General features: G+C 49.5%; 1 protein-coding gene across 6 annotated transcripts in view; it reads right to left on the bottom strand.

Moving 5' to 3' along the window:
- BCOR (BCL6 corepressor) overlaps positions 1-13,028 on the bottom strand; it is a 151,818-nt gene that overhangs the window by 20,280 nt on the left and 118,510 nt on the right. For 4 of the 6 annotated variants that reach the window (XM_040423775.1, XM_040423779.1, XM_040423777.1 and 1 more), the window contains exons 2-5: positions 5,667-5,797; positions 4,012-4,087; positions 857-3,544; positions 456-509 (exon numbers count right to left, since the gene is read on the bottom strand). In XM_040423775.1, the coding sequence (XP_040279709.1) occupies positions 456-509; positions 857-3,544; positions 4,012-4,087; positions 5,667-5,752 (2,904 nt within the window). In that variant the 5' untranslated portion in view covers positions 5,753-5,797. Of the gene's footprint in view, positions 1-455; positions 510-856; positions 3,545-4,011; positions 4,088-5,666; positions 5,798-5,904; positions 6,249-13,028 lie in introns of those variants that run through there. The other 2 variants (XM_040423774.1, XM_040423778.1) reach the window with 2 other exon arrangements.

Here is a 13,028-nt window from a genome sequence, read left to right as displayed (position 1 = left end):
TTCAAGAAGCCTATGGTGTTGTGACTTCTACATGAGGCCTGCTTGCATCCACGTCCATAAATGACAAGGACATTATTAACAGCACAAGCCTTCATGACAGGCTGACCCCTTTTTGCACCAGACACAACTTCATAGAGCAGCTCTTTAAAATGCATAAGCATGCCTAAATACACAAGCGACATCGATCGCACAACGGAGCGGTGAATTAAACAAATGCGGCTGCCGTTCTTCCTCTTCGTAATGAGCAAACTCGGATTGTTGAAAAGGTTAAGGATGAGGAAATTACAGGAGAAAGAAACATATTTCGGAGGCTCGGCGACATGCAAGGTAAACATCAAATTAGCAAACGCACATTTACAGCGGGATGTCAGACACAAAAACCACGTCCTGTCACAGACTTGGAAATGAAGAAAATAATGCAGTAGAGTCTAATAAGAAAAACTTTAAGGACTGACCTCACAGTAAGCAGCAGGTGGACTTAAAATACTGTCCTCTTGTATGCCTTCCATCTAAGTAATTAAAATGGGCACTTAATACATTATCTGGATAATCATCCAATACATTTTGACATGAAAATTTTTACACTATTGGCTCACATTCACCTACCTGCTACAATACAAGAGCATAACACTACATATACAGCTCTGCTGTGACCTCACTATTCATTAGACAACATCAGAAGAATTACTTAACGTTTCAGTAAGTGCAGTTAGGAAACTTAGTTTATTATTCACAGATAATAGTGCAGGAAGGAAGTTACAAGGGTTGGGCTGTGCATGCACCAAATGGCTAGGTGTTTGTCTATGTCAGGTAGGTACTCTATAAAAGGTGGGAGAAAAGTGGAGGAGCAACTCACCTGTAAGGCTCTCTGCTCTCGACTCAATTGGCTTGAATCCGCGTACAATTCCGTTGTCACACACTTAAACCGGTCGCCCACGTAGCCAGAAGAGTTTGCTATCCTTTTCGTTAGTTTTGAAGATTTGGATCTCATAAGTTCATCTGAACAGTCTCTTATTGTCCCCTCAGCCGTTTCCGTATCCGAATGTCCATTTGCCATAAAAAAGGGCTGCGATCTTTCCTGCAGTTGGCTATAAAATCCAGTTGGCGCATCTTGATTTTGACTAGACATCAGGAATTGAGCACCCAGCTCTGCAACAGAGACCTCCATGGTCTGGTTTATGGGCAGGTTTTCCTCTCTGGCCTGGAAAATGGGTGAATTCTGAGACTGTTTGGGAATGTGAAATGAATCGTGAAAATCATTCTTTCTTGGATTCTCCTCCCTAGATACTATAAAATCCCTGCTCTGTGCCCCCAGTTCTGGTTTCTGTAGATCATTCATGATATGTTTTTCATGTGCAAAACCATTAATAGCAAAGTTAGACTCGCATTTTGGATCTCTTTCTCCATTGGAACATAGCATTCCTGTCTTAGAAAGTTGCTTCATGGTTAGAGCAGATGACTGTTGGGACTTCAAGCTCTTTTCTGAGGCTTCCAAATTGAGCTTTGGTGTGGAATCGGATATATCCAACAGTCTCCGGCCAGCAGTTTCCTCATACCGTGGTCTTTCATGTGACCTAGACCTTCTCTCTGCCTTGTCATCTTTGTTTATTTCCATTGCAGAAGGTGGTAGCAAGATTGGATGCACCATACCCAGTGACTCTTGATAAGCCATGTAATCTCTGTTGGTTGGTATACTGTAAGAAATCCCAGGCCTTGGTGCCATTGGACCAGGAAAAAGGCTTCCATTGGGCAATAAAACTGGGTGAGGGTAGACAGGAGCTTTTCCGTGTAAATGAGACATCGCAAGGCTTTCCGAAACTTGATATGGGAGAAAACTGCTTGGATAAGCCAAAGGTGTAGAGCAAAAGGACTCATTCTGAGGCAAGAACATAGGTGCTGGGGGCAGCCCATTCTCGCTCGTTTTCATGGTTGGTTCCATTATGGAAGAAGGCTTTGCTACTTTGTTGCTTTTACTAAGTGAGCTAGCGGGTGGAAGTTGTGGTTGCATAGCAGACTTACTGCTGTCTTCAGGAGTTTTTCTCTCCCCATTGGCATTTGGTGCAGGTGAGGCAGATGCTGGGCGTCCTGCACCTGTGATGCAGCCCGGACTGCTTGGAATTACTACTTCAGAGCTTCCCATACGGGGACACGAAGAACTCCTCTGTTGTGGCATAACCCTCTCCAAAGCTTTGTTTTTAAGTGGCATAATGATGCCATTCATGTCTTCGGCGCTGCTCATACCAGGCACTACCCATGATGAGGAAGCAGTACTGATCATTTCAGGTCTAAACACAGCACTGACACCAGCAGAAGGAGACATGGCTTCTTTCTGAATGTCTCTGGTGCACATTGCTATGGCATTTCCAGATCGCCCTGAAAGCATCATGGCTGACATTTCAGCATCACTAAGCTTTGATGACAAATCCAGTGGTTTTTCAGTCCCTTCTTTGTGAAGTGTTTGCTTTTCTAACAGGTTAGGAGACTTGTTGTCCTTTCTATCTTTTGTATACCTTTTGGAGGGTGCTTGCATCTGTGTATTTTCTCCGTCAAGAATTTTGCTACTTTTGGTGCTAGATGGCCTTAAAGGTGTGAGGTCACTGTTCATACTAGTGTGGGGTTTTGTGTAAGAGACAGATGTAGGCGGTGTTGAGATTTTAACAAATGACTGATAATCAGAGTAGCCATCTCCAACTGGTTGAGTCGAATGATGAAGCCTAGGCGATGGTCTCCGAGAAGGTGCCAACAATAGTGAGGCTTCGGGTGACATACTGCTAGCCATAGACTTTGTGCATGGCATCCTAGGCTGCTTAGCCGTTTGCAGGTGGGAATATGCATGAGGATCCACGGTGGACCCTGGATTAATCCCCATTTTCCATGGTAAGCTCTTTTCTAAACAGTGAACAGGAGCTGCAGAAGGTGCAGGGATCCTCATAGGTGGTGCCAGGGTTGTTGGAATGTGGGAGGTTACATACGGGGAAGGTGGAAGATATACAAAGCGTTCACCATTCGGGCAAACCGGTGAGTAGGTTAAATGCTGTGGCAAACTGTAAGCCGACTGCTGAGGTAGAAACGCCTTATACATATTTAAAGAATACTTATTTGGTGAATCAATGAATGGATACATAGCTGGTGAGGCACTGTCCATATAGGAGTGCACCCAAGGAATCCTTAAATAATTAGCACCATTAACGCCAAGTGGACTCTGTTTGTCATTTACTGTTCTGTCCAAAACCAGTGCTTCACTTGTAGGTGTCTTTTGCAGTCCTGGGGGGTTTTTAAACAAAGAGTTAAAACCATTGGGCTGTTTTCCCGTCATTTGAGCAGTCTCCATTGTTTCAGCAGCATTTGGCTTGAACTGAAGTTCAGTATTTCGGTCAGGTGCATATCCAAGCCCTGGGATTGAACTGGATGGATCTCTAACTTTTTCTGTGCCAAGGCCACAAAGACTAGAGTAGACCATGCCCCCTGGGACTCTCAATCCTTCCTGCATCAGACCTGCACGGTCCATGCCGAGAGCGGTTAGGCCATCCATTCGATGGTCCACCTATCCAAGAAAAAGAAAGTTAAAGAAAAAAAAATCATCAATATTATAAATATAGAGTAACAGAATATTTCATACACATTTTGTCAAACTACGCTTCATGCTACTGCCTTTCGTGAGATTTTATACAGCCAATAAAAAGAAATTTTCACTTGGCGTTCCCTGGTGGTCATATCTTCCTTCATTCTAACCTCTTGGCTTCCTCTTAGTCTATCTGCCTCCCATTAGGAAATGACACAGGTTTGGGTTTAGAACAAAGGCACGGCCGTTGGATTTCCCATATTAGAAAATGAACTTTAAGCCTTTCACAGTATTTACGCTAAGTGGTTGGTTGTCCTGATTTATATGGACATTTAAGACATTAATCTTCTATCTATCTGAAAAAGAGAAGAACATCTGTCTACACAATACACAAAATCCTCAAAAAACATGAAATATGGCCTTGCTGTATGGATAATAAGGAATCTTACCAAAGTGTGACCGAGATGATCCTCTCTCAGCTCGAGTCTGGCTTTCTGAAGGTCACCATCATTGATAAGAATTTTCCTGAGAAGAGATTAAGACATTTTATGGATTATGGTCAACTTCAAGTCTAAACCCTATTACAAGAGGAATATTTCTTTATTAAATATGAGCCAACAAATCTGATCATCTGATACATTGTTATTATTGAGGATGTGACTTGTGGAATCCTTCTGAGAACACTCCGTTCTGGCAAGCTTTACATAATACTAAGATATAATATCTATAAATGCATTTTTCATGGTCATTCGTGTAAGGATTGTGTTTAGAGAGAGGCTAAAATGTATATTTTGTTTAGTCACAATGTGGTCCCTATCCACTAATCCTGAGCTGAAGTTTCAGTGGATATGACAGATACTGGCAGGTCTATGGGCAGGATAGAAGCAACACTTCAAAAACCTACAAGAAGCCTAACATTTAACATAGGTCACTATTGCATGGTGGTATTTTAGTCATCTATTTGACATATATAAAAAGGCCTCCTTTAATTCCCTACAATAGACGATATGACACTGACTTCATCTATCACTTATTTTGCAGTTTAGCTTTCTCTTCTTCACGATCTTTGAAAATTAAGCAGTTCCACATGTGGCCTGCAGATGTCGCTATTGCCTCCTGCGAAGCAGCTATAAACCTCCCTAATCAGTACCGCGACAGTGGAATAGAAGTGCTACACCGGGGGTCGGGGGGACCATTGGAGGGGCCTTCACATTGTCAGTACACTAGTGGGATCGCTGGATTCTCCACGGCAGGGCTGGAGGGATCGCTGGATTACTTATTATTAGATCCCGCTCTTTACATCAGGGCTGGGAGAATGGTTGACTTCCTTCTTAGATCGTGTTCCACAAATTTGGGTGGAGGGGGTTCATTATTATTACATCCTGCACTTTACATTGGGGTTGGGGAGATCGGTGGATTACTTATAACATCGTGCTCCTCACATCGGATCTCTGGATTACTTATTACATCGTGTTCTTTTACATGGCAGGGGGATGTCTGGTAGATCTGGTTCTTCAGATTAGGGTTGAGGGGATCGCTGGATTATTTATTGTGTAGTGTCCCTCAAATAGGTGCTTTGGGGGGGGGGGGGGGGGGGGGGCGCTGGATTATATAGTATTCTTCACATTGGATCGGTGAATTACTTATTACTAGATCCTGTCCTTGAGATCAGGGCTGGAGGGATCGCTGGATTATTTATTAGATACTGTTCTTGAGATCAGGGGCTGGGGGGGGGGGGGGGGTCGCTGGATTACTTATTATATAGTATTCCTCACATCGGATCGCTGGATTACTTATTAGTAGATCCGGTTCTTCAGATGGGGCTGGGGGAAATCGCTGGATTACTTATTAGTAGATCCCGTTCTTGAGATACTTATTTTATGGTATTCCTCACATGGGATCGCTGGATTACGTATTAGTAGATCCAGTTCTGCAGATCGGGCTGGGGGGTGTCGCTGGATTACTTATTACTAGATCCTGTCCTTGAGATCAGGGGCTGGGGGGATCGCTGGATTATTTATTAGATCCTGTTCTTGAGATCAGGGCTGGGGGGTGTCGCTGGATTACTTATTAGTAGACGGTGTAGATGGATTCGGGCCATTACCTGTCCTCATTGATGCCGCACATGCGGACCCGCTCATTGCTCATCCAGCTATGCACGTTCCCATAGAGGGGGGTCGCGGACAGCATGTCGCCCCCTTAGCAGTGCAGCCTTCCTGGTGGCGGTGTGTCCCCCTGTGCGGAAACAGGAGAGAAGGAGGTGAGAGGCTGCGGGCCGGTCCCAGCAATAAAGGGGCTATGCAAATGGGGGTCGTTCATAGGTCAGGCGAAAAGCAACTTACGAGCTGATCTCATTAACCCGCTCCACGCTGGAGCCATTTGTCACCCGCAATCACATTCCCGGCTCCGCTCCCAGCAGACTGCAGGCGGCCGATAGCAGTTAATTGCTGTCATTATCAGACGTCTGCTGTGCGGGGTTAACCCTTGCGGCGCGCCCCGGGACCACACAGGCACAATAGAAGCCCCTTCCCCCCCGAGAACAATGGCCATTAGGTGCGGAGTGAGCTCGGAGTGCGTGGGTTTTATAGATGAGCCCCGCGCTCCCCGCACGTCTATAAATCACGGGCTGCGCCTGATAGATGACATGTCAGCGCGGCGGTGATCGTGCGGCTCCGGCGCGGCTGGGAGGAGATGACACGGCTCTCCGCAGCCCGCTGTGAGCAGAGAGCACGTAGTGTGCGGGGGGAGGGGGCGCCCAGCGCGGCTGCCTAATCCCAAAAGCAGTTGTTCTTCCAGATCAAGACAGGCGCGCACATCCCCGGGGATTATCAGCCTCGCCGCCGAGAAATCCCCGCGTCCGGCGCTCTCTGCAGTGTGAATGGGGCGAGCGCGGCATTAGCGCTCCGTGTACACAGCTGTCTCCGCTCTAATCAATCTGCTGCGGGGGAGATGAGCGGCGCCATACAGAGCTCTGCGCGGGGAGATAAAGCGTGTCTGAGCCGCCGGGATAAGCGCTTACTTCCTGACAGCCGGCCCGCCGGGGCCACCCGGAGAACAGCCGAGGAGTGCGACACAGGAAAGTGCCCCACAGCAGCCATACACAGGGGCAGCCTCTACATGCCCTAGGCACCGTATACAGGGGCAGCCTCTACGTGTCCTAGGCACCGTATACAGGGGCAGCCTCTACGTGTCCTAGGCACCGTATACAGGGGCAGCCTCTACGTGTCCTAGGCACCGTATACAGGGGCAGCCTCTACGTGTCCTAGGCACCATACACAGGGGCAGCCTCTACATGTCCTAGGCACCATACACAGGGGCAGCCTCTACATGTCCTAGGCACCATACACAGGGGCAGCCTCTACATGTCCTAGGCACCGTACACAGGGGCAGCCTCTACATGTCCTAGGCACCGTACACAGGGGCAGCCTCTACATGTCCTAGGCACCGTACACAGGGGCAGCCTCTACATGTCCTAGGCACCGTATACAGGGGCAGCCTCTACGTGTCCTAGGCACCATACACAGGGGCAGCCTCTACATGTCCTAGGCACCGTATACAGGGGCAGCCTCTACATGTCCTAGGCACCATACACAGGGGCAGCCTCTACATGCCCTAGGCACCGTATACAGGGGCAGCCTCTACGTGTCCTAGGCACCGTATACAGGGGCAGCCTCTACGTGTCCTAGGCACCGTATACAGGGGCAGCCTCTACGTGTCCTAGGCACCGTATACAGGGGCAGCCTCTACGTGTCCTAGGCACCATACACAGGGGCAGCCTCTACATGTCCTAGGCACCATACACAGGGGCAGCCTCTACATGTCCTAGGCACCATACACAGGGGCAGCCTCTACATGTCCTAGGCACCGTACACAGGGGCAGCCTCTACATGTCCTAGGCACCGTACACAGGGGCAGCCTCTACATGTCCTAGGCACCGTACACAGGGGCAGCCTCTACATGTCCTAGGCACCGTATACAGGGGCAGCCTCTACGTGTCCTAGGCACCATACACAGGGGCAGCCTCTACATGTCCTAGGCACCGTATACAGGGGCAGCCTCTACATGTCCTAGGCACCATACACAGGGGCAGCCTCTACATGTCCTAGGCACCGTATACAGGGGCAGCCTCTACATGTCCTAGGCACCATACACAGGGGCAGCCTCTACATGTCCTAGGCACCATACACAGGGGCAGCCTCTACATGTCCTAGGCACCATACACAGGGGCAGCCTCTACATGTCCTAGGCACCATACACAGGGGCAGCCTCTACATGTCCTAGGCACCATACACAGGGGCAGCCTCCACATGTCCTAGGCACCATACACAGGGGCAGCCGCTGTCACAGCTCACATACATCGATTCACACTGGCGGGTTTAGTATCAGCCCGTTTTGCCCCATTTCTCGGTCTTTGGTCGGCAGTCCTAGACTGGGCTATTCCTCCACCTGCAGTCAGTCAGAAATACGCCTAATATCAGTCCATCCCCGACAGTAAATGACCCCTCTGCGGGCAGGGCTCAGACTATATAATCTGCACCAAATAGCTCCATGTGAATACGGACATAGACCTTGAGCTACGTAGTCCATAAGACATGTCCCTGCGCAGACACAGAGTAACTATGTACAGTGTACACCACACCCGCCATGTATACGGAGCTAGCCCTGCACAGCAGAGCCGGCATGTGCCGGAGCAGCAGAGGTGTGAGCCCGGGAGGAAAGTGTCAGGAACAAGCTGCGTTTTATTAACAGGATTATCGCGGCGCATGATTTATTCCAGGGCTGGAGTGTAATTGCTCCGGGGGGAGGGCGCGCTGCTAAATGCCGGGTTAATAGGAGGAGGAGGGGGCTGGCGGCCGCGCACAGCGAATACCCCCGGCTCCCTGAGGCTCCGTCCGCCGGACTACAGCCCTGTCCTCAGCCGCCATTGTGCCCTCTATGCGGTCCTGGAGGCTCGGCCGAGCACACAGGTCATTGCTCCATCCGTGGCCATCCCGAGCAGCAGTACACAGAGGTCACCAGTAACCGCATGGGAACTTTCCTATGAATCCTACACAAAAACAAATGTCCTCCTCAGTACATATGGCAGGGGAGAAAACCGCCACTTACAAGGAGTTAGTGTGTATTCAGACTATCAAAACTGGATGCGTTTCTGCTGTGTTTTTTTTTTATATGGCTCTTTTTTTTGTACCAGTAAAAGAGACATTTTTAGCAAGATGTACATATAACAACATAAACCGCACTGAAAACCGCAGGAAGAAAGCATGCAGGTTTTCATGATGCTGTGGATTTTTGTCTGGCAAAACCGCACGACATCTACATCCACATGCAGTGTAAGATGAGTTGCGATGCGGATTGGATTCTGTGGATTTCCTTCTTTGCAACTGAGAGGGTGAAATCCACAGGCAGAGCTGTAATACATGTGCTTTTTGCAGCGGAGGAGGTTTTGGCGCAGGGACTTTTCCGCGGTATTTTACCTCACGTGTGGACGTACCCCACTATAGCCGATACTGTACAACCTGTGTGACTGGACACAGGCTCGGGGGTTCTAATGGCTCCGCGGTATTTTACCTCACGTGTGGACGTACCCCACTATGGCCGATACTGTACAACCTGTGTGACTGGACACAGGCTCGGGGGTTCTAATGGCTCCGCGGTATTTTACCTCACGTGTGGACGTACCCCACTATAGCCGATACTGTACAACCTGTGTGACTGGACACAGGCTCGGGGGTTCTAATGGCTACGCTGAGACGGGAGAATACCTCGGCCATTCAGCATCTAGTGAAGAAGCATGGCCGTTTCTTCACCGATTCTCTAATCCGGTACAGTGTGAATGAGATATATATACATACACAGGCCGGTTGTGTAATGCGAGGAGGCTTTACTGCGCCTTATTAGAAATAATGGGCCGCTGTCTAATCAGCTCGGATTCGGTCTCCATTGCCAGGACAGTGGGGCACACACATGGCGGCACACAGCCTCCTGCTTTCCCCCTGCTGTGCCGAGAATTAAACAGGCTCCTATTATTATTTTACAGCCTCCACTGTGACTCTCCTCGCAGCTGTAGGCGAGCCGGAACGCTGGCTTCACCCTTTACGCTCCGGCAGTATACGAGGCTGCCCTGAGGAGGCACGGGGTCCCAGCGCCTGGCTCTAGGGAAAGCCTCAGAACGTGTAGTGTACTAGTCGGTGCTGGAATCAGGAGGGTAGTGAAGAGTTAATGGCTGGAGGACACATGACAGGAGACGGTTATCTCGCCGTGCTAGGCGCAGTGTAGGGGGAAACAGCTGCTTCCACACAATGATCGCATTTCTTACGAGCGCGAGGCACTTGAGCCAAACTATGCGCTGACTTGCTCCAGCAGGTTTAGTGTTTATGTGTCTCACTACATCACACGGGCCGACAGAGCGCTAATCTCTGCCAGAACAACGGAACCGGCTCGTCCTTTATAGCACGTTACATCATGCGCTCCTGGGGAAAGGGCGCCAAATGACGGAGCTGCGCCGCACACTGCGTGCCGCTGCCGGACTCCAGAGGGGAGAGGCGGGGGGCATGTGTGTGATCCTCCTGGCAGGAGAAATGAAGTGTGGCTACACCTGGAAGTCCTCATTAGTCACTGCCCGCATAAGAGCTGAGAATAGACGGAACATCCCGGACTGGGAGCCGGGCACTATCCTGCCAGTTCAATAGTCCGACATGAACGTGGCCTCCTCCGTTTTCTGGTAGATTTTTCACAGTTAGTTTTTCTTACTACATCAAAGCCATTTTTGCACGGCACCGGTATGAGGGAATTCAATCCGATTCAGTCAAATCGACCGTCCAATTTCGATTCAGGTCTGAATAATTTCTACCCAAATCAAGAGCACTTTGCCTAAAAAAGGTCTCTCCCATCACACAAAATTTGGGTTCGGTAGAATCAGAACTTTTAGAAAAAATTTGCAGTGAATTTGCGAATCGGCTTCATCCTCCAGTATTAAACAGACGCCTCATGCAGACGAACGTATTTAGTTACCGTTCAGTTGTTTTTTTTACGGATAGGATGCGGACCCCGTTCATTTCAATGGGTTCGCAAAAAATGCGGACAGCACACCGTGTGATATCCGTATATCTGTTCTGTAGAAAAAAAATAGAACATGTCCTATTCTTGTCCGTTTTAGGCAGTGTTACAATGGATCCGCAAAAAAAAAACAAAAAAACGGATGGCACACTTTTTATTTGCAGATCCGCAATTTGTGGACCACAGAACTCATACGGTCACGTGTATGTAGCCATATTTCTGCAAAAGGTCACACAAAACTTCAAGAATTGTGCCATGTTTTCCTGTCCAACAGGCGAATGCTGTGTAACTGGAAAACTACTGCAATATAAAAAGAAACCGCAGCTATATCGGCATGTGCGGTAATAGTACATATAGCGGCATGTGCGGTAATAGTACATATAGCGGCATGTGCGGTAATAGTCCATATAGCGGCATGTGCGGTAATAGTACATATAGCGGCATGTGCTGTAATAGTACATATAGCGGCATGTGCGGTAATAGTACATTATAGCGGCATGTGCGGTAATAGTACATATAGCGGCATGTGCGGTAATAGTACATATAGCGGCATGTGCGGTAATAGTACATATAGCGGCATGTGCGGTAATAGTACATATAGCGGCATGTGCGGTAATAGTACATATAGCGGCATGTGCGGTAATAGTACATATAGCGGCATGTGCGGTAATAGTACATATAGCGGCATGTGCGGTAATAGTACATATAGCGGCATGTGCGGTAATAGTACATATAGCGGCATGTGCGGTAATAGTACATATAGCGGCATGTGCGGTAATAGTACATATAGCGGCATGTGCGGTAATAGTACATATAGCGGCATGTGCGGTAATAGTACATATAGCGGCATGTGCGGTAATAGTACATATAGCGGCATGTGCTGTAATAGTACATATAGCGGCATGTGCTGTAATAGTACATATAGCGGCATGTGCGGTAATAGTACATATAGCGGCATGTGCGGTAATAGTCCATATAGCGGCATGTGCGGTAATAGTCCATATAGCGGCATGTGCGGTAATAGTACATATAGCCCAGCGCTCTGTTAATCCCGCTTCATCTTCCGGGGCCCCGCACGTAGGACACGTTCTTACATTGCGGTGATATGCGTCTCGTAGTGAAGTTTACCTCACGGGCACCGCTTCATAAGTCTGCCAGCTCTAGTTTACTGCCGTCTGTGCCACATAAATCATAGACCCGAGAGGACGCGCCATTCCTGTGCCACCGAGAGCCAGCGCAGGAACTGATGGTGGGCGCCCGAGGACGAGTCAGGAATCCTGGCAGACAGAGGCGGTTACTGGGCGCTAATAACACCGCGTGACGTGACTTTCTAAGGGCACGGCGGATCTCCGAGGAGCGGCGGCGGAGCGCTTGTGCTCCGGGATTCCAGCCCGAGCCGGCTGTAATTGACAAGTGCCTGAGTCAACTCCTGTCTTTGTAGCGCCCCCTCCCCTCGGGCTAACTCATTATCACGAATCCCTATCCAACTGATCAGTGTTTGTTTAGTGCCGGGCCGCTTCCTGTGACTGAATGGGAGGGAGGGAAGACGGAATGTGCCATCCACATAGGATGTATGGAGGCGAGACCTGTGCCAGGACGGGCGCCCCGTGTACAGTGTCAGGTCCGCGGAAGGGTTAAGTGCGCAGTGAGACGCGGAGCCCTCTAGCTGCGCATTAGAGCTGTCACTTCCCGGCCCGCAGTGCTTTATTGCGCTTATGAAATGGCCCATCTCGCCTAATTGCTTCCATATTCATATCTTCAGTCAGACGGGTCGTGCGGCTCCCGTCTAGTCTGCGCACTGTTCCGGGAAATGACAGGACCGCGGGCGCAACCGGGACTTTCCTCGCCTGCCAGAGGGCTCCGGCGATAGGCGCCGCCGTGTCCCCAGAAGGAAGGTCGCGTCCAGCCCGTCATAAAACGCAGCAATTAGTGGTTTACGACCGCGCACGGCAACACGCTATTCACTCTCCAAACCAAACCCGCAGCGACTTCTGGACAGGAGTCGCCTCGTGTGTCCCCGGTCCAGGAGTTCAAAAGTGCAACAAACGCGTCGGGGAAAATACAAATAAACAGTGCCGCAAGGGAGCTAGCGCTCGTTAACCCCATCATCACCTGCCGGCGCCCCAGAGCTTCGTGACGGAAGAGAAGTCGGCAGCCAGAAGGCGGCTGAACAAACAAGCGGCTGCCAGGAGTCCTTAGGTGATCGCAAGAGAGCGAGACTTAACTCCTTCTAATCCCGACACATCCCGCTCCCCGGGAGACGCGATTGATACGGCGTGCTTTCCCGGGAGCAGACGCTTAACCCCTCATCTCCCGCACTGCGAATCAGCGGTAACGCAACCATTACTCCTGGTTAATAATTCAGCTCTGCCCGCACACAAGATTAATCATCTGCGCTGCGGGAGGCTCG

This window comes from Bufo bufo, chromosome 3, assembly GCF_905171765.1.
Source record: "Bufo bufo chromosome 3, aBufBuf1.1, whole genome shotgun sequence".
Taxonomy (NCBI): Eukaryota; Metazoa; Chordata; class Amphibia; order Anura; family Bufonidae; genus Bufo; species Bufo bufo.
This window is presented reverse-complemented; position numbering and strand designations above follow the sequence as displayed.